Below are 27,173 nucleotides of genomic sequence, written 5' to 3'. Positions count from 1 at the left end.
ACAAAATGAAAGTTGGAGAACTATTTCCAATTAGTTTTAAATTTATTAATCATTCCTAGCACACATAATTTGGCTATGTGCACAGTGTATTTCTCAGTGCTAGCCACTGCTGATTTGAACTTCCAGAAGCATTCCAGCTGGGTAGGCTTCTATCAGTATACTCCTGGTTTGGGAGGCCAGAGTCTGCAATCAAGCTATGGGTAGGGTTGCTCCTTTGAACACTGCTCTGGCCATCGTACCCAGGCCTCCCACTTAAGAGCCTTTGCCCACTTGTTGCAGTCTTTAGCATTCCTTGACTTATAGATGCATCACCCTGATCTCTGACTTCATCTTCAGTTAGCCTTCTCCCTGTGTGTCTGAGCTTTTGTGGGCTTCTTTTTATAAGGAAATGAGTCATAAATGGATCAGGTCTTACTTGACTCTAGTGTTACCTCTTCTTAAGTTGCTACCTCTGTAATGATGTCAGTTCCAAGTAAGTTTGCTTTCTGAGGAACTGGAGGCCAAAGCATGGAAATTCTGAGAGGATGAGGCTCTATTCATCCATAGTACTGCTCAGTCCCTTACATCCCATCAAGAATCCTCCTGATGAGTGGGGAGAGGCAGTATGTATCTGTTTCCATTGTACAGAGAAGGGAAGCTAAGTTTAGCCTGACATTGTAGAAGAGCCATTGCAGATGTAAAGCCTGCCTCACTTCCATTGTGTCACATTCTACCTGGGTAAGCATCATCCTTACCCAGTTGTTCTGTGACTATGTAAGGCAAATGGCCTTTGACTCCTTTGCTTTCCTTCACCTGCCAGTGGTGTTTTCTGCTCTTCTTTCCTGCTCCCCAGCATCCTGTGGTCTCAAAGTCCTGGAATCTATTCTGAATAACTGTACAGCCACTGAAGTCTTTCATCCCTCTTCTACCACTCAGTGTCTGATCCATCTTTTGCTGAAGTGTTTCTCTTCACATTGTTGTGAAAGTGATCCTTTCCAGTCATTCATCCTATCAAGACTTCTTCCTACAAACTCTTTAGAGTCAGCTTATGAGTCCCAAGAGGAACTGACTGCACATCCCAGCCCGACCTCACTAAACCCATCTCCCCAAGCTTATGGTGCAACCATCTTTGTTATTTGTATTTTTGAAGACCTTCTCCATCAGAGCCCAGGCCCAGTCCTTCCCTCTTCTCTTATCCTCACCCACAAGCCTGCTGTTTCCCTGGCTGTACCTGAAGGAGTGCCTTCTTATCCCTACACTACCAGTGTTCCATGTTTAGACACAGAAAGAGCACCTCTAAAATACCACTCACATTTAGACCTTTCCTAGGCATCTCTTTTCTGACTTCAGAGGGTGGGACCCATGTCTGCATGTCCCACATCCAACTTCTATACCTTACATATAACAAGTGCCCCATAGTTCTGTTGTGAGTGAGTGAGTGAAGGTGTCTCTGCTCTCAAACTCCATCTCTCCCCAGAATCTTTTACCTTCCAGAAAGTTCCTAGGCTGAAGGGAGTCTTCCATGCCCACTCATGGCCATAGTTTTGTTTGTTTGGCTTCTGTAGTTTCTTCCTAATCTTAGGACAAGTGCTCCAGCTCTGCCTGGTAGCTCACTGTGGGGGGCGAGCCCCCACATTTATTTACCCGAGGGACTCTTGAGGAATAAGGGATAAGAGACTTAGGTAGAAATAAAGAGGGGAGAGAAACAGAGAAACACAAGGTAGTCTCGGGTAGGCCTGGATCCTTATCCACCAGCTCGGAGCTTTATTCCAAAGGGCTATTTATAACAATGCTAAGGAGAGGGGCAAAGGACCTCCTGCTAGCTAGGTACAGCCAAGTGTAGACCCTTACAAACACCTGATACTCAGGCCCGTAGTCCAGTCAACCTCTTATGCAGTCCTGCTGGTTACAGCCACTAGGAAACCTAGTGGCCTCCAACAGGTCTCTCTTCTTTATATTTTAAAAGATAAAAACTTGATGCAACAGCATCAAACTTAAAGACTCCCTTAGCTTCATCATTAACATTAACAGATTAACATAATTCTAACATAAATATTGTTATATATAGTTACAATTCTCTCAGTCTAACATCTTAAAGCAAACTTTTAATAAAACCATTTGAATTTCTTGCTAACAAAACATAGGATAAACTTCTGATGTATTCACATCAAACTTCAATACTTTCTTAACTTCACCAAACCATGGTGCGTCAATATCAATAGGTTAACATAGTGACTCTAACATAAACATTACTATTCATAATTATAAATTCTACAGACCTACTCTCAATATAACCATTAACACTTTCTTATAAACCTACATTCAAAAAACAATTTCTTAATAGAACTATATAAAGCATAACATTAATTCACTCAAGTAACATGAAAATATTTTTTTTAAATTAAGTAGACTGAGGAATATTAACACTCCCCCTTTTCTTTATATTTTAAACTAACTCTCGAGCCAAGTTAGAAAAAAAACCCGAACTTCTCTATATAAACGGTGACATTTAAGCAGTTCCATTTTTACATAAACAGTTCCATAAATCATCAGTGTTGATAGAGTCTATATGCATAAGTAAATTCAAACTGTCCCATTGTAATGAAGTTACTACTGTCAATTTCATTTCTTAAGTCTGAAAAGTTCAAAAAGAGTACCAAACTTCTATTTTCAAATCTGAAGAAATGTTTCTCACAACTTTCTGCAGTTAATAATTCTAGCCCAAACAAGCATCTCTGTAACTTTTGTTTAGCCTTTTACAGCTTCTATAGTCCCAGTCTGTCTGTCCTCCCATAAGCAGGCCGTTCCCGGATCCCTGTGTCTGCTAGGAACTGAGCTGTTGCTTTCCCACAGCAACTCTGGCTCTGGGAAGAAAACCCAGCTGCTATGAACTGTTACCTATCTTACCATGCTCAGCATCCTGGATCCCTGAATCCTCCGTATGCTGCCCTGTTGTATGCTGTCCTGTTGCACCAAGGAATGTAGCCCTAGGGCAACTCCATGATTCCAGTCACGTTCTGCTGCTGGGAGCATGGGCTGCATTCAGTCTCAGCAGTTCCCACAGAGCCCTGGTCTGGCTGTTCAGCCTGGAGCATTCAACAGTTTTCATAGGGCCCCTAGTTTGGCTGTTCAGCCTGGACCACAGCTCTCACCTCCATAGTTACCTGGGGTCAGCACACTTCAGCTGCTTGTCTGGTATTGACATTGCTTCTCTGGTCCTGGAAGCAGTCTGGTCTCTGCCATCTCTGCTATTCACTGCTGCTCACTGTTCACTTTTCCAGCATTGTGGCACATTGCTGGGCTTTCCAAGCTGCTGCCTGCCGATTGCCTTTCTCAAGGCATGGTGTCTCCATTCTGCTCCTCACCACGGCTTTTTCATGGCAGAAGGCTTGCAGACTCATACTGCTAGTGCCGGCTCTGCTTCCGCTAGCTCTTGGCGTCTGCTGCTTGGGAAGCTATGACACTCCACAGGTCTCAGCTGTGGACACCTGGCTGCTGCTTTCTGAATCTGGCAGTGTCTGAAGTGGCTTTATTCTGGAGCTTTTGAAGCTAACTCAGACTGCCAAGTTTGCAGTCTGCTATGGACACTGCTTTTTGCATCCCAGGTTGGGAAAAAACCTACTCTACCCTAAGTTTACCTAAGCCTTATTTAGGCCTACACAATATTTTTATACCTAAAATTTGGGTATTCTACCCAAATTTTATTCTAAAACTTATTCTACCTGAAAATATCTAAATCTACATTTCTCAAACTAAACTTATGACTTATTTAACCTTATATTCTATAGGACTACTTTTTAAACCTTACCTAAATCTTAAGCCTACATAATAAACTTACATTTTATAGCACTACTTTATAAACCTTACCTAAGTCTTACACTTCTTTTTTAAACTTACATTCTGTAGGTCTGCTTTATAAACCTTAACTGTTATCACTTTACATAGAACTAACAACACTAAAGCACATATCTATAAGATATTTCTTAACACCTAGAAAAGATTTAATATCTAGAGGTTTTGTTTTTTTTTTTAGCTAAACTATTAACAAAACCAGAAGTTTGCAAATCATTTCTAAAGTTCAAAGTTTATAGTAAAGTTCACAGTTTATAGTCAGCTTTGATATTATTCTTAAGGTTTTTGAGAGTTTGAAACAAGAGCCTAATTTGACAATGGCTCTCTCAGCCCTGGGATTTTAGTGAGTACTGTTGCTATGGGCTTGTAACACTTGTTGCTAGGGGGTTGTAACACTGTTGGGACAATACCACTCCCCAAAATCACCTTTTCCACCGAGTTCTCTTTGCCATTCTGGAACAGGCAGAGATGTACTCAGTGGCAAATGGTTTCTCACCAGAGGCAGTCCCTTTACCCAACTTCATCACAGCTCCCCTAAGTGCTTCAATTCAGACAAATGCCATTGACTTCACTCAGTTACCACAGAAGCCTCCCCTCAGGGCGAGGATGAAATTCTTATTGAACTGCTATAAAGCTCTTTGCAAAAATCTCTTGCACAGCTATTAGGCAATGTAACGTACTTTATCAAAGGAGCCTGCACTGATACTCCATTTCCCAGGCTGCCTTTTGAGTACACTAGCAACCTTCTGGTTCCCTTTACAGGATTTCGCTTTTGCAAGGGGAGATTTTTCTTCTTTTGCTGGAGGCAACAACCCTTTAGGGCTTCACTCCGGGTCAGTGAGGGAAACTGAATGTGCTGGAAACAAAGCTTTTCAGAAAGCTCTTTTCCCTGATAGAAAAGAGAGCTTTTCTCCTGGATAGTTCTCTGTCCTGTCCTGGCTCAGCTCTTCCCCAGACAGAGATTCTGATGCTGCTGCAGCTGCAGCTGAGAGGCTTGGCTTTACTGCTTTCCCCATACCAGCAGTCCCTCCCATCAGGAAGGAATCTGCCTGCATTCTCATCAGGCCCTTGCCTCGGGATTTTCCCATAGAGGTCCAGGTGAATCTAATTTTGCCCTTACAGAAAGCAAAACTGAGAATGAAATTTCTGAAAAGTGTTTTTTAGACAGATTAAGTTTTTTTCAAGAGAGACAAAGACCACCAAGTTTCCCCAAAACTTCTGTTCTCTAAACTTTGGCTTGAATGGCCAAGAGGGAACTAATTCGGAGGGTACTGTGTTTCCATACTGTGGTAGCATCAGCAGAGTGAAAGTATTATTTCACCTGCATTCAAGAAAAATTCTTTCCCTGCCACTTGGGACCAAAAGCTTCCCACAGGAATCTTTTTCTCACCGTTAAGCTTTTTGATAGATATTTTTTTCTTCTGATTTTTCATTCCTAGCCCCTTAGTTGGAAAATTAAGAACATCCTTCTTTCCTTACTTCTCTAAGTTTTTCCTATAGTATATTTCTATTTCCTACCTTCCTTAACTTTGATAGATAGATAGATAGATAGATAGATAGATAGATAGATAGATAGGGTGAGAGAAAACCTAGATCGAGAGAAAACCTAGATTGAGAGAAATCTAACACCTTAGCCTTGAAGCATTTCACTGCCTACCCTATACACCTGAGAATAAAATACCATTGCCTTCATTTTTCAGTTCCTTATCAGCATGCATACACTCAAAACACCCCCTTCATTCCTTTCACCAAGCCCTAGGGTTATTTTTTTCCCTTTGTCTTTTTCTTTGTACCTGTTCAGTGGCACCATCTGTGAGGGGCTACCCCCCACATTTATTTACCCCAGGGAGTCTTGAGGAATGAGACATAAGAGACTTAGGTAGAAATAAAGAGGGAGAGAAACAGAGAGAAACACAGGATAGACTCAGGTGGGCCTGGATCCTTATCCACTGGCCCAGAGCTTTATTCCAGAGGTCTATTTATAACAATGCCAAGTGGAGGGGCAGAGAACCTCCTGCTAGCTAGGTACGGCCAAGTGTAGACCCTTACAAACACCTGATACTCAGGCCTGTAGTCCAATCAACCTCTTATGCAGTCCTGCTGGTTACAGCCACTAGGAAACTTAGTGGGTTCCCACAGCTCACAACCTAGAAAAGCACTTCAGTGGTAATGTCAGCCCCTCCTTAACGAAGAAGCATAGCAGCCACAATCCTGTCGTGCAGTAGTAGTTGTACTGTGGCCTCTCAGTTGTAGGCACATCAAGAAATGTGTTTGTGTGCTGCCGACTGACAGAATGTTTAATTGCACTGCTGTAACTTCTTAGGATTCATTACCAGTGATGACATCTGTATCTTTGTCATTTCACTTTAAACTGGACCTTCTCTCAGTAGGGTGTAGTACTTCAGACACAGCTCACATACCCTTTGTTTTGGATACAGCAGTTTCCCAGAGACTTCGTCTCGCTCTTTATCTTACTATTGCCCTCTCTGGAATGGCCTCTTTTTCCATCTCTTGAACTCAGTCACTTCTGTTCACATCCCTACTCCAACATGGTCTCCTCCCAGAAACCATCCCCAGTTGCCCTCAGTCAGAGTGAGCCCATCTCATCCCCACAATCCATTGATGTCACCACTGTAGCACTTGTCCAAGTCTGGTTTATCTTGGGATTCAACTTCCCTGGATACTCAGCCTAGACTTACTGTTATCTGGCCACCGTTTGTACCATGGTGCCTATTGGAAGATGGCATTGTTGGGTACCAGTAGTTCAAATGTCCTGTTGAGTCTCTCAGTTTCCTTCACTGTGCCATCAACAGCCAACCTTTCTGCTTTTACAATTACTCACTGATTGACCACCACACTGGAATTGTTTCCAAACACATTCTCATGCTTCTTATTTTGAGGATTTTGCAGCACTTCCTTGTCAGCTTTGGAACATTTCTCTATTCTCCTTGAAGGTACTTCTGTGTGTCATTAGCCAATGTGACTCATTGGGGCTGTGACTCAGTGGCAACTGTTCTTTGACATCCAGATTTTTGTTTTCTTTTGTTTGTTTTTAAAGGAGAGCTATTTGGGTAAATGTTGTTTGCAAATCCTTCAATAAAAAAAGCAAGAGCCTGTTTCAGACTTTGTTATTGTTGTTTTTATATACATTAGGGAAAAAGGAAACACATTTTCTGAAACAGTGTGTTATTATAAAGAATGTATATGCATGGTACCCCATTGACAGTATTTTTCCAACTGCTGTCTCTTGTGTTCCTCAGCTTTTCTTCATGCATCTGCTGCCCAACTTTGCTGAGTGCTGGTGGGACCAGGTCATTCTGGACATCCTATTGTGCAATGGTGGTGGCATCTGGCTGGGCATGGTTGTTTGCCGATTTTTGGAGATGAGGACTTACCACTGGGCAAGTTTTAAGTGAGTCGTCTCCTTTGAAACCTTGGTCACAATTTTAGTATGGTTTGGGCTTTATTACACATGAGTTTTAGTATGATCTCACAGTAACAGATGAATGATACATTGGCAATTAAAGTACAGATGATTATAAATCTGGTTTTAAATATCCCTCTAGAAAATGCTGCTGGGTGTAGTGATTCACATATGCCATCTCAGCACTTGGGAAGCTGAGGCAGGAGCATTATGCAAATTCAAGGCCAATCTGGGCTGTCAAGTGCCTTTCATACCAGCTTGGGCTACATAGTGAGACCTTGTCTTAAAACATGAAAAATACCTATAGAAAATGCTAAATCATTTACCGTTTCATCTTTGAGCATCCTTTTGTTCAAAATAATTCTCACAGCCACTCCTTTGATTCATTTCCACAGGCTAAATCCAAACTCATCCATAGATTAAGTGGTTTGCCTCTGGGGATGGCCTTTCCAATTTTTATCAGACTGTTCTTTGAGGGAGCTCTTAAAAAACATTAGTTTCATCCTGTCATACACCCTGTCTTAGGGATATATTGCTGGGAAGTGACACCATGGCCACTGCGACTCTTATAATGAAGACATTTAATTGGGGCTGGTTTACAGTTCTAGCCCATTATCCTCATGGTGGGAAACATGGCGGCAGGCAGGCAGACATGGTGCTAGAGAAGGAGCCCAGAGGATCTACATCTGGATGGGCAGGCAGCAGAAAGAGAGAGTGATACTGGATCTGCCTTGAGCTTCTGAAACCTCAAAGCTTGCCACCACCACCCCTTGTGACATACTTTCTCCAATAATGTCACACCTACTCTTAACAAGGCCATACCTCCTAATAGCACCATTCCTTATGAGCCTATGGGGGCCATTTTTATTCAAACCACCATACACGTCTGTTGTGGCTTCTTTAGTCTTAAGTACAAGTTGTCATCCACAGGCTGGGAGGGAAGACCTTTCTCCATGTCCCACCAGGCACCCGAAGTCCCATAGCCATCCACAAGTTCCTTCACTGGGGACTTGGTCTGCATTCCAGAGACTAGACTAGTCCTACTTTCCCTTGCTGACCCTAATGACTTGTCATCTCATTAGGAAAGCTTACCCTGACTCTAGTTTGAGTGTAACACCCCCCCACCCCCACCCCCATCCCCACCCCCGCTCTGTGCTTGTACGAGGGCAGTTTGTGTCACCACCATTGCTTCATTCTGCTTCATTCATTGCTTCTCAGCTTGTGGCGAGCTGAGGTATAATAATGGAGGTAGATGTTTTCACTGCGTAGGAAGTTTATATCACAAAATATGAACATTTCTCCAAGTCAGCCAATATTCTTCTAAAAGATGATTTTAAAGAGCTTTTCCATATGTATCTCAATTTATAGACAAATCATAAAATAGTAACTGGTTCATGGTTCATTTAGTTGTTTCTAAGGTTTTACTGTTACAAAAGTGAAAATCATGACATGTCTGTGTATCTGTGCATTTCTAGTCCTTGCTTTCTTTTTAATTGGTAATCTTCTCACAACTAGAGTGCACTGATTTACAGCTCACCCATCCTGAATGTGTACATGTATTCATTCACTGTTTCCTTGAATCTATTTTGAAACCTTTCAGATTCATCCTACATTGAATTGAAAGGATTTTTGACTATTTCTTCTGGAGTTTTCTTTTCACTGCTTTTTATAGTTCAAGAATGCTTGCATGTTGCCATAAATGCTTTTAGCTTTCCATTTTGACATACCCTACTCCCACAGTAGTTGGATTGAGCCCAGTGCCTACATATGCTAAGCAAGTTTTTTACCACCAAGTCATACTCAGCTCTCTTTCCATCTCCAATCACATTAAATTGCTGTGGTGGCCTTCAACTCACTCTGTAGCCCAGGTAGACCTTGAATTTGTAATCCTCCTGCCTCAAGCTATTAGGAATTTACTAACATAGCTCAGGCTGACCTTGAACTCCATCCTCCTGGTTTAGCCTCCTGCATGCTGGGGTTATAAGCCTACACAACCATGTTTAACCTAGGTCAGATTTATATTGGTATGTGGTACAAAGGAGAGATTTTATACCTTTTGCCATTAATTATCTAGCTTACCTTCTTTAGCTTACTAATAATCCCTTTGCCTATTGACTTGAGGCCTTTGTAATTATTTAAAGATGATCTACTGTGTAACAGTAACAGGGCTACACACTGCTTCAAGCAAGTGGAGCAAAGTGCCACTTTAGAGCCTTGCATCAGTCCTGAGGATATACATTGCTCCTCTCTTTGGGGTGGTAATAATAGTGAGGCCCCGGTTTAGTAACTTGCCTAAGGACACATGGGTCACTAAGCAGTGGAGTGTAAATTTATACCAAGCTGACTCAAGTACAGCCACAGTACTTTCCTGTATTTGTGCATTTATCCTTCCAAGTTCAACTTGGAATCATTTTGTCAAGATGCCAGAATATAAGCCCACACTAAACAGAGGCTCAGTATTTTCAAAGCCACATTAAATATAAATAAATATAGACCTTTTAAACTAAATTAACCTCTTCACTGCATTAAATAATCTGTTTCTGGATTGTGTTGTATTTCAATTTCTGTTTTGTTTCGTTTGACATTTTGAAAATACAGGACCTTTGCCATCCTTCTTAATTTGGGCAGTCTCTGTTCTTGTTGCTATCATACCTCCAACCTTGTTGGGATGTTTTCCCGGCACATCCTTATGCTGGGAAGACACATAAGGTGGGTGGATAAAGGACCTGACCTGCTTCCCTTCTGTCTTCTACTCTTCTACCTCTGGAAGGAAAGGTCTGGAATGTTGTTATTTATGCAAGAGCCCTCAGTATAAACCTCTGTTGAATTAGACTCCCCACCAGGTATTTAAATGGCTTGGGTTTTGGCTTAACTGGGCTAGTTGAAAGGTTCATACCCAGTTCCTATGTTGACAAAGCTGGTCTGCACCATCCACCTACTCTTTGAACCTAAATCTTCTCATGTGTAAGATACATTGTGACATGAGACATTTGAATGAGTGATTTCTAGGATTAAACTCATGAAAAGTTAAACATCCTTGTCACCACTAACTCTGGGGAAGGATAGAGGGAAATAAATGATGTTGGTGAGCTCAAGAACAGGAAACATGAGCCCTTTTACCGCAACACCCCCTTAGGAGACAGAGTGGGAGGGAATAGTATCCTTGCTCCATCTACTTTCTTCCTGGGTGCTTCCAGGTTGTGTCTTTAATTCCTGTTAACTTCTTTTGACAACGCTTCACAAACTTAGCCCTCTCATATTTCAGCAGCACCCAGATCTCTGATCTCGTTGACATTATTGTACTCTTCCCATCATCCCTGAAGCCCCACCCCCATCCAGTGTGCTCCTGTGACCTGTGCTTGAGACCCTTCCAATAGAAAGGATCCTCTCTGCTCTGAGCACTTGCTAGAATATCATCAGTGTGGTTTTTTTTTTGTTTTTTTTTTTTTTCCTTTTTCCCTCCTTTTTACTCCTGGATTTTCATGGTTTCTATTCTCTTCTTCCAGGGATATCCATACTACCACAGGGAAGATCAAACGTGCGGTGTTGCAGTTCACCCCTGCTAGCTGGACTTATGTCAGATGGTTTGACCCTAAGTCTTCCTTCCAGAGAGTGGCTGGGATATACCTTTTCATGATCATCTGGCAGGTAATCTAATAGATGCCCATTCTAAGGGGATGGGGGGAACAAAACATGAATCTTCCTGAGACTAGAATTAAAGGCAGGTTACATTTCATGTCAGCTGGATACTTTGGAAGAGATTTTATAGCTGGCATATAGGGTAATTAAAATCAAGGCTACTCTCTGAGGAGTTTATTCAGTGTGGAGACATTTTAAGATAGGAGTCTCTGAATTACAAATTAGAAACTGATTTCCTGGAAAAGGTCATATTTAGTGCCCATCACCTAATGAATTAGGTGTAACACCATTCTGAAGAATATTTTAAACACCAAAGGAACTATGGGAAGGCTTTTTTAATTTTTTAATTTAATTTTTAATTTTAGTTTTTGCAATGCTGGGTATAGAATCCATAGTGTCCAGGGAATGTTCTGGAACCCATCCTTAACAGATACTAGGGGCCATTGCTTATAAAATCGAGGCAGTAAGTGGGTTGGCGTTGAGTTTTGTCTTTTCCTTATTAGAAGGAAGCACAGCTGGGTTTTCTAGGGTCTTGCACATGCCAGGCAAGCACCTTACCACTGAATCTTTTCTTATATTCCTAATTCACTTTTGGTATTCAAAATTGTATCTCAGCTTTTCCTAGTTTGTATGATGTTCACAGAGCTGTCTCAGCTGTGGGAATGGGACCCTTGCACAGTGTGAATCTTGAGGGAGAGAAGCATTCCAGATGGAAAAAAATCTCAGTTATTGGAGAAGTATTCTCATGCCTCAGGTTTTGGAGACAGACTTTTTTTTTCTGTTTTTGCTTTCTGTCCCCAGAGGTTTTCACAGCTTCTGGAAACTCACCATGAGAAACCACATTTTGCTTAAAAGTTCCTTCAGAATCATTAAACATAAAATTTTAGGACCTTCATACATGCAGTGTGTTGCACATGTGCATATACCACACACACAATAAATATATAAATAGATGGGAATAAAACATTAAAATAAAATGGAAAAGATCAATGTGTATCACTTTTAAGACTCAAAAATCTTGTTCACACATGGAAAGCAATTCCTTTATTAATAGATGGAGTTTATAGTTACAGAAGTTCAAGTGGGTAAATCATTACTGTGGTTTGGAGAAGTCACTCTGCTTCTGTATCTGCAAGGTCCATATCTGAAGATTCAACCAACTATAAATAAAAATACTTAAAAAAAATCCTTATAATCAGGGAGTGGTGGCACACACTTATAATCCTAGCACTCAGGAGAGTGAGACAGGTGGATTAGTGCAAGTTTAATACCAACCTGGGCTACCTAGTACCAGGTGAGCCAGTACTGCGTCACAAGACTCTGTCTCAGAACAAAAGTTGGATCTGCCCTGAACATACACCTTACATGCCTCTGGTAGTCAGCTCTCAGATGGACCTCAAGTGTCTTTAGGTCAGTGCTGATTTATCTAGAGTTGAACTTTCTTTAGACTGGCCTGATTTCTATAAGACTGTAGAAGTACTGATTTGTATAGTTTGTCCTGGGCTCAAAGTCTGTCCTGACTGTTCCAGCAGATCACATAGAGGAACTAAGTGGCAGAAGTGCAAATCAGGAAACATTTCAAATAGCTGATGACCAGAGATCATGCACTACCTTTCCACCACTCTAGTCATACATGTGCATGCACATGTATGCGTGAACACACACACACACACACACACACACACACACACACACACACACGCAGAGCGACCTGCTCCCAGTTGGTCTGTAGTTATATACTGTCTGTTACTACTTTAAGTATCAATCCCTGGGAGACCCCATATATTTTCTGAGAATGCTTTGGACATGCTGGTCATTTTTAGCTCTAGAAAGCCTGTTTAAGGAATGTATGCTCATGATGTAGCCTGGCACAGGGTAACTGATCTCTTTTCTCTTCAGCTGACTGAGTTGAATACCTTCTTCTTGAAGCACATATTTGTGTTCCAAGCCAGCCATCCCTTAAGCTGGTGTAGAATTCTCTTCATCGGCTGCATTACAGCTCCTACAGTGAGGTAATTCTGTCTAGTCCCACTGCCATTTATTGAGGACATATACTTGCTTTGTTTTTTCTTCCTAACAGATTTTCTGTGAAAATATTATGCTAAATAATTGTCCAGAATATGAAAAAAAACGTTTTGATCTGAGACCTCAGTACAACAGTGAGATTTTTTTAAAGTGGTTACTTAGTGGCATTCCCCTGCAACAGCCCTTGTTTTCAACACCTGTACATGCTGTTGCTGCTGGTTTTCTTACATCCTGTTAAAAAGTAGTAAAGGTGACAGCAGGTTTCCTAAAATGGGATTATTGTAAGTAGAAAAGTTTGTATAAAGTTGAAGTCACGAGTGGCAATTTGTTTTAGAATGAGACTTTGTTGAGATTCAGTTAAGCTGACTCCCTTTTTAAGTGCCATGAAAGTCCTCCAGGACAGCCATGGTGAGCCTAAGTGTCCATGCCAATATTCTTCTGCATTCATGTAGGGCCAGAAGAGGGACATCATTCACTGTCCTTCATGTATACCCCCAAGGGGCAATTTCAAACAGAACATTTTCTTTTGTCTTAGTTTTCTATTTAGAAATGGCATTTACACAGTATAGCTCATAAAGAATGCAGTAGCCACATCAGTGATCTGCAGAAGGAATACATACATAGAAACTAAGCAATTAAAGGAGTTGCTACCTTTTAAAAACCATAGAATTATTTATCTTATCCACGCCCCCACCCCTTTTTCACATTTTAAAATTTATTTGGGGTAGAGGTGGGGGCCCAGGCACATGTGTGCCATGGCACTCCTGTGGCGGTTAGAGGACAAGTTGCAGGGGTCTTCTCTCCTTTCACCATGTGGATCCCAGGAATGGAACTCTAGATTGTCAGGCTTGGCAGAAGGTGTCTTTACCTGCTGAGCCATCTTGCTTTTAATATCATTTAAAATATAAAATGATAAAAATAAAAAATCATATTAAAAGCCATCACTTTTAATATGCATTTGAACCACACAGGTGGAGGGGCTACCTTACCAAAGAGAGGAGATATTGTCGCCTTGCTCAAAGAGACTTTCCCAACCATTGCCTCTTGTCATTTGTTATTACCCCAACACCAGCTAACAAAATTAGAAAAACTATGCTGTAGAGGGTAACATGTTGATCTGGTAAAGGCAAATAAGGTAATAAAAGTGTGGGCAAAATGAGAAAACCTGTGTTCAATTTTTTTTTACTAGAGACTTTGAGGTAATGAGGTCATAGTTCATGAATGAATGTTATATAGTGTCTGAGTCCCACAGGGTTCAATGTAAAATTTGTGTGCATATATTATATTTCTTTGCCACAGAGTCTGTCAAATCCTCAAGGGAACCTGTAACCTCCCCAAAATGGTGAGCTCCTGGTTCCCTTACCTTCTGTAGGCACAGACAGAGCTCAGGAGTACTTGTGAGCTCCAAACCACAGTTTTATTTGACACCTACTCACCAAACATAGCCAGTCCATACTGAAATGTGTGGTACATGTAAACACACATTTTACATGAGTTAATTCAAGAGCAATACAAAACACCTCATTCTTGTATTTTGGTATAGTTTATATATTGGTCACTTTATTTATTTATTTATTTATTTATTTATTTATTTATTTATTTTGGTTTTTCGAGACAGGGTTTCTCTGTGTAGCTTTGTGCCTTTCCTGGAACTCACTTGGTAGCCCAGGCTGGCCTCGAACTCAGAGAGATCCGCCTGGCTCTGCCTCCCGAGTGCTGGGATTAAAGGCGTGCGCCACCACTGCCCGGCTATTGGTCACTTTATTAAAGTGACTTTTATCTGTCTTTATCCTCATGTGACAGCTAGTAACATCTGAAAGGTATCTCTGACTCATATGTAGTTCTGTCAGTGGGTGCTGCTGTGAGCACTAGAACACTCTTTGCTAATCTTGTCAGCGGCATTCCGAGTCCTGTCATGCAACTAAAGTGAAGTGCAGCTGGGGCCCCTCCAGTTTCAGCAAGACAAAGATGTCTCTGTTTTACCTGTACAATCAACACCTAGATTGTATACCCAAGATGCCATAAGAGGCAGTTGAAGAAGCCCAGCGCTGATCTTCTGGAGTGGTCTCCACTCTACAGAGAGACTGGATCAGGCCCAGGCTGCCTTGCTCAGGGCTGTGGGAATGGTGCTGGACCAGTGTTGTCTTTGCCAACAGTGTGATCCTGTAAGCTGAGCTCCCTTCGCTCCCATCCAACTCAAGTTCAGAATCCCTTACAGGAGTGTTTGAATAGCCCTAGCTGGCTGCTCCCTTGAGTACAACTAGACCAGGCAGCTAGAATATGGCAAGCAAGGCAGGGCAGGTTTTTTATTCCCTCTTCAAAGAGATGCCATTGTGTAGAATCTTGGCCTGTAGAGGTACTCATGAATTCCAATTCTGCTCTTTCAGACAATACTATGCTTACCTCACCGACACACAGTGCAAGCGCGTAGGGACACAGTGCTGGGTGTTTGGGTGAGTATCTGTGATTGCAGGGGTTTCAAAATCATTTGAGCCTCTAAATTTCTTTGAATATTTCTTGTTAAGAGTCTTCCAGTGTAATTCCCCATGAAGGACGTTAGTCAAGGTCAGAAACTATTTCCCAAAGAGAGTCCTTGCTTTATAAAACAAATTAGATCCAGTATGGATCAGTTGAATTTCTCTGAACATGTTTGAATTTGGGACATCATCTTGCCCTGGGCTGAGCCACACTTCATGTTATTTCAAACTTAGAAGGCCCCTGTGAAACAACTTACTGCATACTGAAGTATAATTTTATTGCTCCAAGAATTAACACAGCCACATGGTTACAAATTGTGGGTACAAATGCTGTTTACTGTTTCATATTGCCTATTACCCCTCCAAACCCTCTTATGCGTGAGCCTCTTTGCTGTGTGTCAGGTAAGTCATTCTGCTGCGTAAACACCAATAATCTACATTCTTATTTCACATCCAGAGGGGCCTGGGCAAATCTGTATAGGAAGATGAGTCCCTGAGGTAGCCTAGGTTCAAGACCTAATCTAGGTTCTAATTTAAGTGTGACAGTCTAAAATAAATGACTTCAGGCAGAATTAGAAATCATTGCACACATGGTTAAAACTTCTAAGCAAATATAAAAGAAACTATCATGCAAAATCCAGAGATGATTGTTGTGATCTTCCCTCCCAAATTCTCCTGTGTGTGTATAAACATGCTACTATAACAAAGATTCTAAGAGGTCCTCTATGGTTTTAAAGAATAAAAATTTAGATACCCAAGTTAGAATTCAGTAAGTTCTTCTCCACCCCAAGGAAACAAAGGGCCATTGTCACTAGTTTCTCCTGAGTCTGTGGGTGAGCCTATTTTCCTGCTCAGGTGATTGAAGCTTCAAGAGTAATCAGGTGGATTAAGTTTCCTTTGTTTAGGGCTGTGTGGGAAGAAGGAGAATTCACAGTTCTAGGATTCTGGTGGACTCTGACAGAGGAGGTCCTCTGACATCATGTGTTTAGTTCTGGAAAGGAGGGGTGTTAGCTGTTCCTCCTCGTGTCGATTGAAGGAAACTTTCCAGCTGTGAGCTCTTTGCTCTCAGTTAGGGATTTCCCACATGTACAGTTTTTCCTTCATGTTTAATAGTCTTCAGCAAAGGTCTTCTCCATAAAAGTATATCAGTTTACTAGTGTAAGGAGACATGGGTCAGATAGGTGGGTGGTGATGTGACAGTTTCCTTCTAATGGCATATCCAAGAAATACAGTGCAGGTGAGTAGGAGAAACAGCAAAGTTAACAAGGCTAAGTGTGGCAGAAAGGTACGCCTTACTGGACAGTGATTAAAATTAAGTTCCCGGGTCTAAAGCAGTGGTTCTCAACCTTTGGGTCACAATCTCTTTGGGGAGGTCGAATGACCCTCTCACAGGGTTTGCACATTAGATATCCTGCATATCAGATACTTACTATTCATAACAGTAGCAAAATGAAGTAGCCACAAAATAATTTTATGGTTGGAGGTCACCACAACATGAGGAACTATATTAAATGGTCGCAGCATTAGGAAGAGATAGTTCATCATTTAAGAGCTCATACAGGAGTTCAGCGCTCATGTTGGCAGCTCACAATTGCCTGTAGCCTGTAACTTCAACCCCCGGGGATGTGATACCTCTGGCCTCCTTGGTCACCTGCACACACACACACACACACACACACACACACACACACACACACCCTCTTAAAAATAATAAGTATAAATTTTTGAAAATATGAAGTCAGGTGCAAATGTGAGCTGTTTGGGAACTGAGAACTGCTGGAACCCAGGCTTGGAAGAATTAGGGGCCAAGCTAAAAATGAATCAGTCAATCCCTCTTCATAAATCACAGGAGGACCCTATGAACACCAAGTAGGACCACCTTCAGTGAGGTACATACCAAGGTCTGGGAAAGGAACAGAGCCTACAGGCACTGAGCGTTCACCCCACACCAGGCCTCCACTTCCCTCCTTTGCCCCACCCCCACTCCAGTTGCCCTTACATTATTTCCTCTCATAAAATCAAAAAGCACTGAAGTGTAGCTAGAGTTTTCCTGCCTTGCCCACAGTCAGGACAAATCTTTGTCACCCGCCAGACCCACAGCTGCTCAGACCCAACCAAGTAAGCACAGAGACTTATTTTGGTTACAAACTGTATGGCCGTGGCAGGCTTCTTGCTAACTGTTCTTACAGCTTAAATTAATCCATTTCTATTAGTCTGTACCTTGCCACATGGCTCGTGGCTTACCGGGATCTTCACATGCGGCTTGTCATGGTGGCGGCTGGCAGTGTCTCCCTCACCCAGCTTCCTGTTCTCTCAATTCTCCCCTCTGTTAGTTCCGCCTCTACTTCCTGCCTAGCCACTGGCCAATCAGTGATTTATTTATTGACCAATCAGCAACACATTTGACATTCAGACCATCCCACAGCACTGAAGTGTCTGATTTCTTTTAATAATTAGTAACTGTTGGTTAAACGCCGTGCCGCTCGTGGCGGGCCGTCGCCTGCGGTGGCCATGCCAGCAAAGGAGAGTGCTCCTCAGAAGAATCATAGGCCATGGTTACCTTTTTAGAGCTTTATTGGGAGAGAGGGAGAGAGGGGGAGAGGGGGAGAGGGAGAGAGAGAGGACAGATGGAAGGAAGGAGCGGAAAGGAAAGAGAGGGATGCACAGAGGGCCTGCCCGCTTTTTAGGCTAGGACACCGTTGCAGGCTAATGACGTAATTAAGGACCAAATCCTTACAGTAACTGCTTTATACTTTTGTCACTAATTTAGGAATGACTCCAGGCTTTAGCAAGATGTAGAGGGAGAAAAGTATCTACATCCCATCATAATGACATTTTATCTTTTGGAAGGTGGCAAAGGGCAGGGCAAAGGTCAAACAGGGCCGCCTGCCTCAGGTTTCCTTTCCACCATTTCATACATTTTTCTTCTGAAAGTGATACTTTGTTCTTATAAATATTTAACACTCAAAATGCTTCTGTGAATTAATTGCTGAGTTAGCTAACTACAGACTTGCTGTATCATCTCCCTCAGTTGAAACAGGTCGAAGTTGTTTTGTTTTGCTTGTGTGTGAAGTGTTTTTGCATGTGTGTGTGTGTTAGAATATGTGTTCACATCTGTGTGTGGGTGCATATGCGCTTGTGTGTATGTACACATGCATGTGGAGGCTTTGAGTTAGATGTCTCCCACAGTCACTTTCTACTTTATCCACTGGGGCATCTCTCAGGTGAACCCAGAGCTCACTCGTTGGGAAAGTCTGATTGGTCAGCTTACATCTAAGATTTTTTTCTCATCTCTGCCTTCTGAAGGCTGGAATTACAGACAGGCCACCATGTGTGCTCAGCACTTGCTGGTTTGGGACCCAAACTCCAGTCCTCATGCTTGCACTGCAAGCATTTTATCCCCTGAGCATCTCCCCATGCCAAGATCTGAGCTTTTCAGAAGTTTCTCATAATTGTGCCGTTCTTCCTGGCTCACAGCCTGTTGTTTCCTGTTTACAGCCTGCCAGTCCCCATTCCTCAGCATAAGAATACCACTCTGACATCTAGAACTTTCATGCCTCAGTTCCAGTAGTAATCCCCACACTGTCTTGCTCCATTATCTCAGGAACTCCTCTCTCACCCTTGGCCCTATATTAACACCACCCTTTTTCTGCCCAGTTAGCTAGCTGCCAATGGCAGAGCTGAGAGTGAGTCAGCACTCCTGCACTAACTAGGTTGTAATCTCCAGTGCCTGCCTCTAGGCAGAGGGCCTCAGGCAATTCCAATGTTTATTTGCCTTTTAACCTTGCTATATCTAGGTCATGGTGGCAGCAAGCATTAAAGATTCAGAAGGGGGAACTGTCTGAGATCCATCCACTGTATTGTCTGGCTACCTTGTTCAGCCTGGGGAAAAGCACAGGTATTTACATTTGAACTGAGTAAAGGGAGTGTCTCAGAGCCTTGCAAAAGGGAGATTCCTACCTCAAGGGTTCTGGAAATAGGTGGGGCAGTTAAGTGGTATCACAGTGGACAGGCTTTCTGTGTGCCAAGCCTTTGGATTTAGCCCAAACTAGTGCCATTTGAGTCTTAGTAGGAAAGCTATGCCAACTTTTTAGAAGATTGCTGTTACTTAGGAATCCATCCAATGTGTTGAAGACAGTGGCTGGTGGTTAAATGAGTTCCTATGATTATTGAAACTAAATGCATCCCATGCTCGCCACTTCCTACCACCTCCTGCTGGTCATCACATCTGGACTGCAGTGGTAGCAACCTTCTATCCACTCTCCTTCATACTATAGTTTGGCTCAGCCTCCAGAATGATCTTATTAAAATGTAAACCTTCTTATATTAAACCCTCCCTGACACTAAAAGCCAAGCCCTAGGGTAGCCTTCATGATGCAGATTCCTCTGGCTTCAACTTTACTGGTTCCCTTTGTTCCCTTCACTTCTGGCCCTTGCCCATGCCTTGCCCCTGCCAGGCATTCATTTGACCACCTACACCAAGAGGACCCTACTAAGGAATTTCTCTGCCAATGCAGTATGACAGATCAAGCCAAATTGAAAAAGTATAAGAACAGGTATATTGAGCAAAGCAACTCCCGGGCTGGTTCACTAGCCTCAGAGAATGAGGCCAGAGAAGTCACCTGCCCAGGCCAGGGCAGGAAAGTTTTATAGATTGTAAGTAAGGGTGATGATGCATCCACCACAAGGTTTGTGCCCAAGTATGGTCAAAAGCTGAGCACTTAGGTGGGGACTTGGGAGGCTGGCAGGCAGCATTACTGGAAGAAGCTACAGTAGTCACCAAGAATGCAGAACTGAGCTTTCTGGAGCCTTTCCTTTCTGAGCAGGTGGGGTTTTGGAAAGAGAGAGAGAGACAGAGACAGGCAGACAGATAGACATGGGAATGTAGCTTTCTGGACCATGCAGGGGCACCGGAGGCTAACACTCACAGCTGTTCTCTTCTAGTCTTTGCTCTGTGTATCCCACCAATTGAGAATAAGATCACCACCACAATTTTGACCCAAATTTGAAGCAAGCTTGATTTTACTGGGGTGCACACAAGAGCTGTCCGGCAGACTGCCTTCTAAGTTGGGTTAAAGAGAATAGCCCGGGTCCATTTCTTGGGCCCCTTTTAAGGAGTAAAATCATGAGTACTGCAAAGCAGGTTTGCAGAAGAGAGACAATGGAGCAATAAGGAAATACAGAAAAATCTCAAAAACCACCATGTGGTCTACATGTGGACTGAAGGTTAGGGAGGGTCAAACAAGTCAAGGGCATAGGTTAGGCCAGGCCAGGCTCCAATAAACAGACTTAAAAGCAACAACTCAGCTCTTACATAAATGGAAACTTATTACAGCATAATGGCCCCTGCCTTCAAAATGGAGTCAGGCAGTTCCTCATTCCTACCTGCACTTATGTGTTTCTGTCAGATCTTTGCTAGAGAACTGTCTTCAATGATGCCATTGAGTGGCAATTATTATTCTAGAATTGTTTATATGATGGGTAATAAGTTGGTAACATGTTGGAGGATACAGAACCCGATTATAATAACTATTAGAAGTGATATTAGAGGGCCAATAAAGTGGGGGGGACCATCTTAGCAATGACCAGTCAAAATTTGTTTGAGAGACTTTGACTTTTCCTTGTAGATCATCAATTTAGTTGTCAATAATGTGAGAGAAATCAGAGATATTAAAACAGCACATTCCAGTAAATTGCTGACAACTAAGATTGTGTTTAAGTAACGGGTAATCTATAGTAAATCTATTTTGTAGAACAGTTGTTCTTGTTTTGCCTAGATCATGGGGACCCTTAAAAGACCACCACAGAGACCGAATCCCATATGTAAAAGCAAAGAGCCTTTATTCAAGCAAGTTCCAGCTTGGACCCTCCGTGTATCCAATGCAGTACCATTGGAGAGTGCTGAGCCCAGGCAGGGTGGGGTTTTTAATTATAGTAGAGGTTGGGGGTGAGGGGATTTCTAGGGTTCAGGACTCTGGCTAGGGACATCTTGGTAAAAGGGAAATGGGTGTGTGCTTGGGCTAAAGGATACCTTCTAATGGTTGGAACTGAACGTTTGGAATGTCAGATATTTCCCCTTAGATGCTGGCCCTTCCTGGGTAGAGTCAGCTTATGGCTTTTCCTGGGGACCATGTGGTACCTACCAGTAAGCCTGTCATGGCAGCTGTGTGGTCAAGCTGTTTTGGGCCCCCACAGTCTCAGTTCTCCCATTTCTTGATTAGTTTTGGCTAATATTTCTACTGTAATATTAGTAGCTTTTGAAATTAGACCTGCTATTTTAGAAACCTCTCATTGTAGTGCTAATCCTGAAATTTGCCAGAAAGACCAGTTCCACCATTTTGGCTGAATTTAAACAAGCTTTTATTAAAATATTAAATACTATCCAAGATGGAATTTTATCTAGACCATCACCTGGAAACTTTCCAGGTGAGTGGCCATGAGACATGTGTTGACAGAGCTTATATGGGCAAAACCCATAGGCCACCATACTTTCCCATTAGGCTTTGTCCTTAGTTTCCAAGAACTCCAACTCCCAGAATCCCAGGAAGTTATCTATCTGGTTTTTGGGCAGGTGTTATCTTTTAAGAACTACAGTTCCCAGAATCCCAGGAAGTTGCCTGGTCTTTGGGCAGGTGGGGCTTACAGGTTAACTTTGGGTCTAACAGTAGTCCAACAAAAAGCCCTGGGACAGGTAACAGAAAGGGCACAATAGCAGCAACTGTAGTGGATCTAATAGATGTAAGGAATCATCTCAATTTTCAGGAAGAGCTCTTGTAATTCTATTAATAGATTGTAAAGATTTGCTGAGTAAAATAGGTGTAACACATCCTGTACCACATAAGCCCTCATACCCTGCAGGGAGTACAGAATAAGTATTATTTTCACAGAAAAAAGTCCATCCTAAGGCCAATCGTTTACCAAAAGGGAGAGTGTGATAAGAAGTGGAATTACAATAGGAAGGAACATTTGTGCAATCAAAACATAGACATTATCAATGGGAACACCAGCTACAGCTTTTGAGACATTAGTGGGGCATGTTCCATTTTGTCCTCTGTTATCCTTGTATAATTTTCATGAGAAACCCCTATTCCATACAAATTTCTTTCTTAGAGCCGGGGAATAGAGGAATCTTTTCTGACACAGAAGGAGTTTTCTCCTTGAGTTTTTAGTGTTAAATGGACCCAGACATTTTAAAGTTATAGATAGGGTTACTCTGGGTATGTTAAATTCAATTGAAGTGATTAATGAATCATCCCTTCCCCTTCTTATTTTATCACATCTGTAATTTCTGTTATCAGAAAAATAAAACTGTTAGCCATAGGATGATCTTGGTGCAGATTCTAACAGCATGAACACACTGTTTAAAGTTCGTGACAGTCAAACTTTAGGAAGTGTGATTTTTTTAATGGCCTTTTTTCATTCACTTTCTACCTCTGGGAGCTAGGCTTCTTTTCTGTGGGTTCCTTGGGTGCCTCCTTGAGATGTGAGTGATGAACCCAGGAAGGAATACCAGCAACCTCAACAGCAGTTGGCATCCAGAGAATCACAAGATAAGGTCCTTTTTGGTCCTTTCCATCTAGGTTCAAGTTGGCCAGGTTTGAAGCTGCAGAGTAACCCAGTTACTCTGGGTTGGAATGGGTGATCTGGTGGGCAGTGCCCAGCCAGTTGAGCATCCTAGACCTGAGGGAAAATCTTATCCAAGGTTAATTACAATCCTTTTAAGGACTTAGAGATTGGAGTGGGACAATTGCTAACAGTAATGTACCCAAGGGATTGTGGGAGATGGTCACCCATAGACTATTTCATGTTTGGTGAACTTTTCTCGGTAGGAGGTACAACATACCCTGAGAAAGCTGTAAGGCAAGAGGTTATCAACCCAGTTATCAGTCTCAAGAGTATATTTAGTTAAAAATCTCTTTAAAATTCTATTCATTCTATTTCCTGAGCTCTGAGGATGATACATACAACAAAGTTTCCAATTTATGTTAAGAGCCTTAGAAGACAATTGATATAACTTGGCTGTGAAGGCTGAGCCATTATCAGACCCCAGAAATATGAGGAGGCCAAATCTGGGAATAATTTCCATTCATTTCTTAATTACCACTTGAGTAGTTTCCGCTCAGGATGGAAAGGGCTCTCTACCCAGCCAGTGAGTATCAACAAAGATCAGCAGATATTTGTAGCCATATAGTCCTGGTTTGGCTTCAGTACTGTCCAGTTCTCAAAAGTCACTGGGTAATGTACTTTGACTCTGTTGACCTAGGGGAAGCATGTCCTTCTTTGCATTTACATGGGCACAGATCAGGCAGCGATCTGAAATGCTCTGACGTTTTTTCTCAGTGTCCAGGTAGCCAGACAGGAAGAGAGATAAGTGCATGGTGTGATTCAAGGCCATTAGCCAGTTTGGGCCCAGTACCTTTGGTATGCAGATTCTTCCATCAGGCAAGATCCATCATCCATTGCAGCTCTGAAAGCCCCCAAGTCAGAATATGACTTGATTTCTTCTGGATCATACTCAGGAACATCTTCATTGAGGCAGAGTGGGGGCTTTGGGACAGCAGATGGTTCTAGTGCAGTTTGGGTTCCCCCAAAGCAGACTTGATCTGCATGGTTGTCACCATGTTTTGTGGGGTTTTGTTGTTCTGGCCAGTGTATTATGGCCAGTTCAGTTGTCAACCAGATGGCCTCTATCAAGTATGCAATTTCATGTTTATTTTTAATAGTCTTTCTCTCTGAGGTGAGTAAGCTCCTCTGTTTATATATCTGTCCATGAACATGAGCTGTGGCAAAAAGCATATCTGCTGTCTATGTAGATATTCACCTTTTTTTCCTTCAGCCCATCTTTCCTACTTTTTTGTTTTGTTTTTTTGAGACAGGGTTTCTCTATGTTAACAGCCTTGGCTGTCCTGAAACTGGCTTTGTAGACCAGGCTGGCCTTGAACTCCCGGAGATCCACTTACCTCTGCCTGCCAAGTGCTGGGATTAAAGGCATGCAGCATCACCGCCTAGCCCTTCAGCCCATCTTAAAGCCTGAGTCAGAGCAATTATTTCTGTTCCCTGGGCAGATGTGCCCCTGGGCAAGGCTTGTGCCCAAATGAATGCCTTCTGGCCTGTGACCACCACTACCCTGGCATACTTGGTTCCTTCTTCCTTTGCTGCCATCCATGTAGAAATCCACATCTCTTTTGGTAAGAGGAATGTCTGTCAGGTCTGGTCACATACATTGGATGATGTCCAGCATCTCCACGCAGTCATGGATCGTTTCCTCAGTATTGTCATCTGACAGCAGGGTGGCAGGATTGATGGCCAAGGGTTTATTGAAGGTCAGTCAGTCCTTATCTGAGTCATACAGGTATTTGACATCCACTGATTGGTGGCTTTCCTCAGCAGGATTTCCAGAATGTGTGAAGCTGTTACAGTTAGAGTCTGTCCCAGTGTGAGCCTGTCAACTTTTTTTTTTTTTTTTTTTTACAAGAATTGTGGTGGCTGCTATTCCTCTTACACAAAGTGGTCATCAGAGGCTATGGGATCCAGTCTCTTTGAGACGTAAGTTATAGTGTTTTCCAGGGACCCAGGGTCTGAGTCAGGACTCCCTTGCCAATGCCCTTTCTTTCATGGATATTAAAATGAAAGAGGTTGGAGAGTTAAAGTGGGGGCTTGTACAAGGGCCTCCTTTAAGTTCTTAAAGACCTGTTCATGTTCCTCAGTCCATTCCAAAGGAGAAGTATTGTCCCTGGCCATAGCAGAGTACAAAGGTTTGGCAATTTCAGCAAACCCAGGTATCCAAAATCAGCAGTATCCAACAGCTCCCAGAAATTCCCTAACTTGTTTCTTGGTGGTTGGAGGTGGGATTTGCATTGTGGCCAACTATGTGGCCCTAGGACAACAGTCTTTTCCGTACTGTTAGTTCATAGCCCAAGCAGGTAACCTGGAGTGAGCCAATTTGGGCTTTCTTTTTAGAAACTCCATAGCCTAAATGGGCTAGAGTTTCCACAAGGTCTCTGGTAGCTCTCAAACAGTCCTCCTCATCTTTAGTGGCCAATAGTAAATCATCCGCATATTGAGGCAAGGTTACCTCCGGGTTCTTAACTATGGAAGAGACTTAAATCTGGTTGAGTGCTTCATTGAGGATGGTGGGAGAGTTTTTGAATCCTTGAAGCAGTCTGGTCCAGATTGTCCCCATATCCCCAATTCAGGGTTGGCCCTTTCAAATGCAAAGATGGGCTGACTTAATTCTAACAGGAATAGAGAAGAATTCATCTTTTACATCCAATACAATGTAAACTTTATGCTCTGGTGGTAATAAACTGAGCAAAATGTTAGGATTTAGAACGTTGGGTGAATGGATTCTACCCATTTGTTTATTTCCTTCAAGTCTTATACTGGTCCTTAGTCTGAGTTCAGGCTTTCGGGCATGCAATAAGAGGGTATTCCAGATTGTCTGGTGCTGTGGGATGGTCTGTATGTCAAGTGTGTTGCTGATTGGTCAGTAAATAAATCACTGATTGGCCATTGGCTAGGCAGAAAGTATAGGCGGGACAAGGAGAAGAATTCTGGGAAGTGGAAGGCTGAGGGGGAGACACAGCCAGCCGCCATCAGGACAAGGAAGATGTAAGGTACCAGTAAGCCATGAGCCATGTGGCAAAGTAAAGATTAATAGAAATGGGCTAAATATAAGAGTAAGAGCTAGACAATAACAGGCCTGAGCTAATGGCCAAGCAGTTTAAATAATGTAAGAGTCTGTGTGTTTATTTTATAAGTGGGCTCTGGGACTGGCGGGACTTGGTGGCGGGAGCTGGAGAGAAATTCTCCAGCTACAGTCTGGCAAGGAGTAAGTATGCCTGTTTCAAGCAGGGACCTAATGTGAACCTTGATCCTTTCCCTGGCTTCCAAACTGGTGAGGTATTGCTTGACTTGAATAGGCATTGCTAGTTGCACTATGACAAGTGCCATGTTTTGCAAGCCAGAAGGATTGTTCTCTGCCCAAACTGTAGGAATTTCCTGGATCAAGAACTTTTTCCATTCCCCTTCTAGAGACTGGGTTGGATTTTGGAGGAGCAGATATTCCTCACTCATTGGGCAGGTTATAGTTAAATCCTTAGCAGGGCCTCCTAATTGCAACCTAGGAGTATCTTCTGAGAACGATATTGCTGCTTGGAGCTTCTTCTAGAGGTCCTGTCCCATTAAAGGGTAGGGACATTCAGAAATAACAAGAAAAGAATGAATCACAGTCCCTTGTTCTAGGTTAGCAGTCCTGTCGGTGGTCCATTTATATTCTTTGATATCCCCCGTGGCCCCCGTTACTTCTATTGTTTGGTAAGGGGTCCTAGGGGCTCCCATAATGCTGAATGAGTAGCCCTCATGTCCACCAGAAAATTTACAGGTTAGCCCCTATTGGTGAAGGTAAATGGGCTTCTGGTGGCCTTGTTCAAAGGAGTGTTGGCCTCACTAATCCTCCATAGCTAGGATTGGCTTGGGTTTGGGGGGACCTGTTTCTGGCATGGACATTCATTTTTCCAGTGGCCCGTTTTTTTTGTTTTTTGTTTTTGTTTTTTGCAATAGGCACATTGGTCCTTTTTAAAAGCTCTCTCCTTTTTATCATGGTGTGCATGGGCAGTGTTGAAAGTGGCTGGGGCTTGTCACACAGCCACAGTGGGATGCCCCATCTTGTTTATCAAAAGATCTTCTTTGCTGTCTCTGCCGTCAAACACCTTCAGGGCTGTCTCTAATAGTTCTGACCTGTTCTGTCCTGCAAATCCATCCACCTTTTGTATCTT

At 42.6% G+C, this 27,173-nt stretch overlaps 1 protein-coding gene across 1 annotated transcript in view; it reads left to right on the top strand.

Moving 5' to 3' along the window:
• Positions 1 to 27,173, top strand: part of Ptdss1 (phosphatidylserine synthase 1) — a 72,439-nt gene that overhangs the window by 26,623 nt on the left and 18,643 nt on the right. Inside the window, exons 6-9 of the mRNA XM_059247699.1 lie at positions 7,092 to 7,243; positions 10,762 to 10,903; positions 12,794 to 12,906; positions 15,307 to 15,372. Coding sequence (XP_059103682.1) covers positions 7,092 to 7,243; positions 10,762 to 10,903; positions 12,794 to 12,906; positions 15,307 to 15,372 — 473 coding nt within the window. The remainder of the gene's footprint in view (positions 1 to 7,091; positions 7,244 to 10,761; positions 10,904 to 12,793; positions 12,907 to 15,306; positions 15,373 to 27,173) is intronic.

This window comes from Peromyscus eremicus, chromosome 20 (genome assembly GCF_949786415.1).
Source record: "Peromyscus eremicus chromosome 20, PerEre_H2_v1, whole genome shotgun sequence".
In the NCBI taxonomy this organism is placed as follows: Eukaryota; Metazoa; Chordata; class Mammalia; order Rodentia; family Cricetidae; genus Peromyscus; species Peromyscus eremicus.
This window is presented reverse-complemented; position numbering and strand designations above follow the sequence as displayed.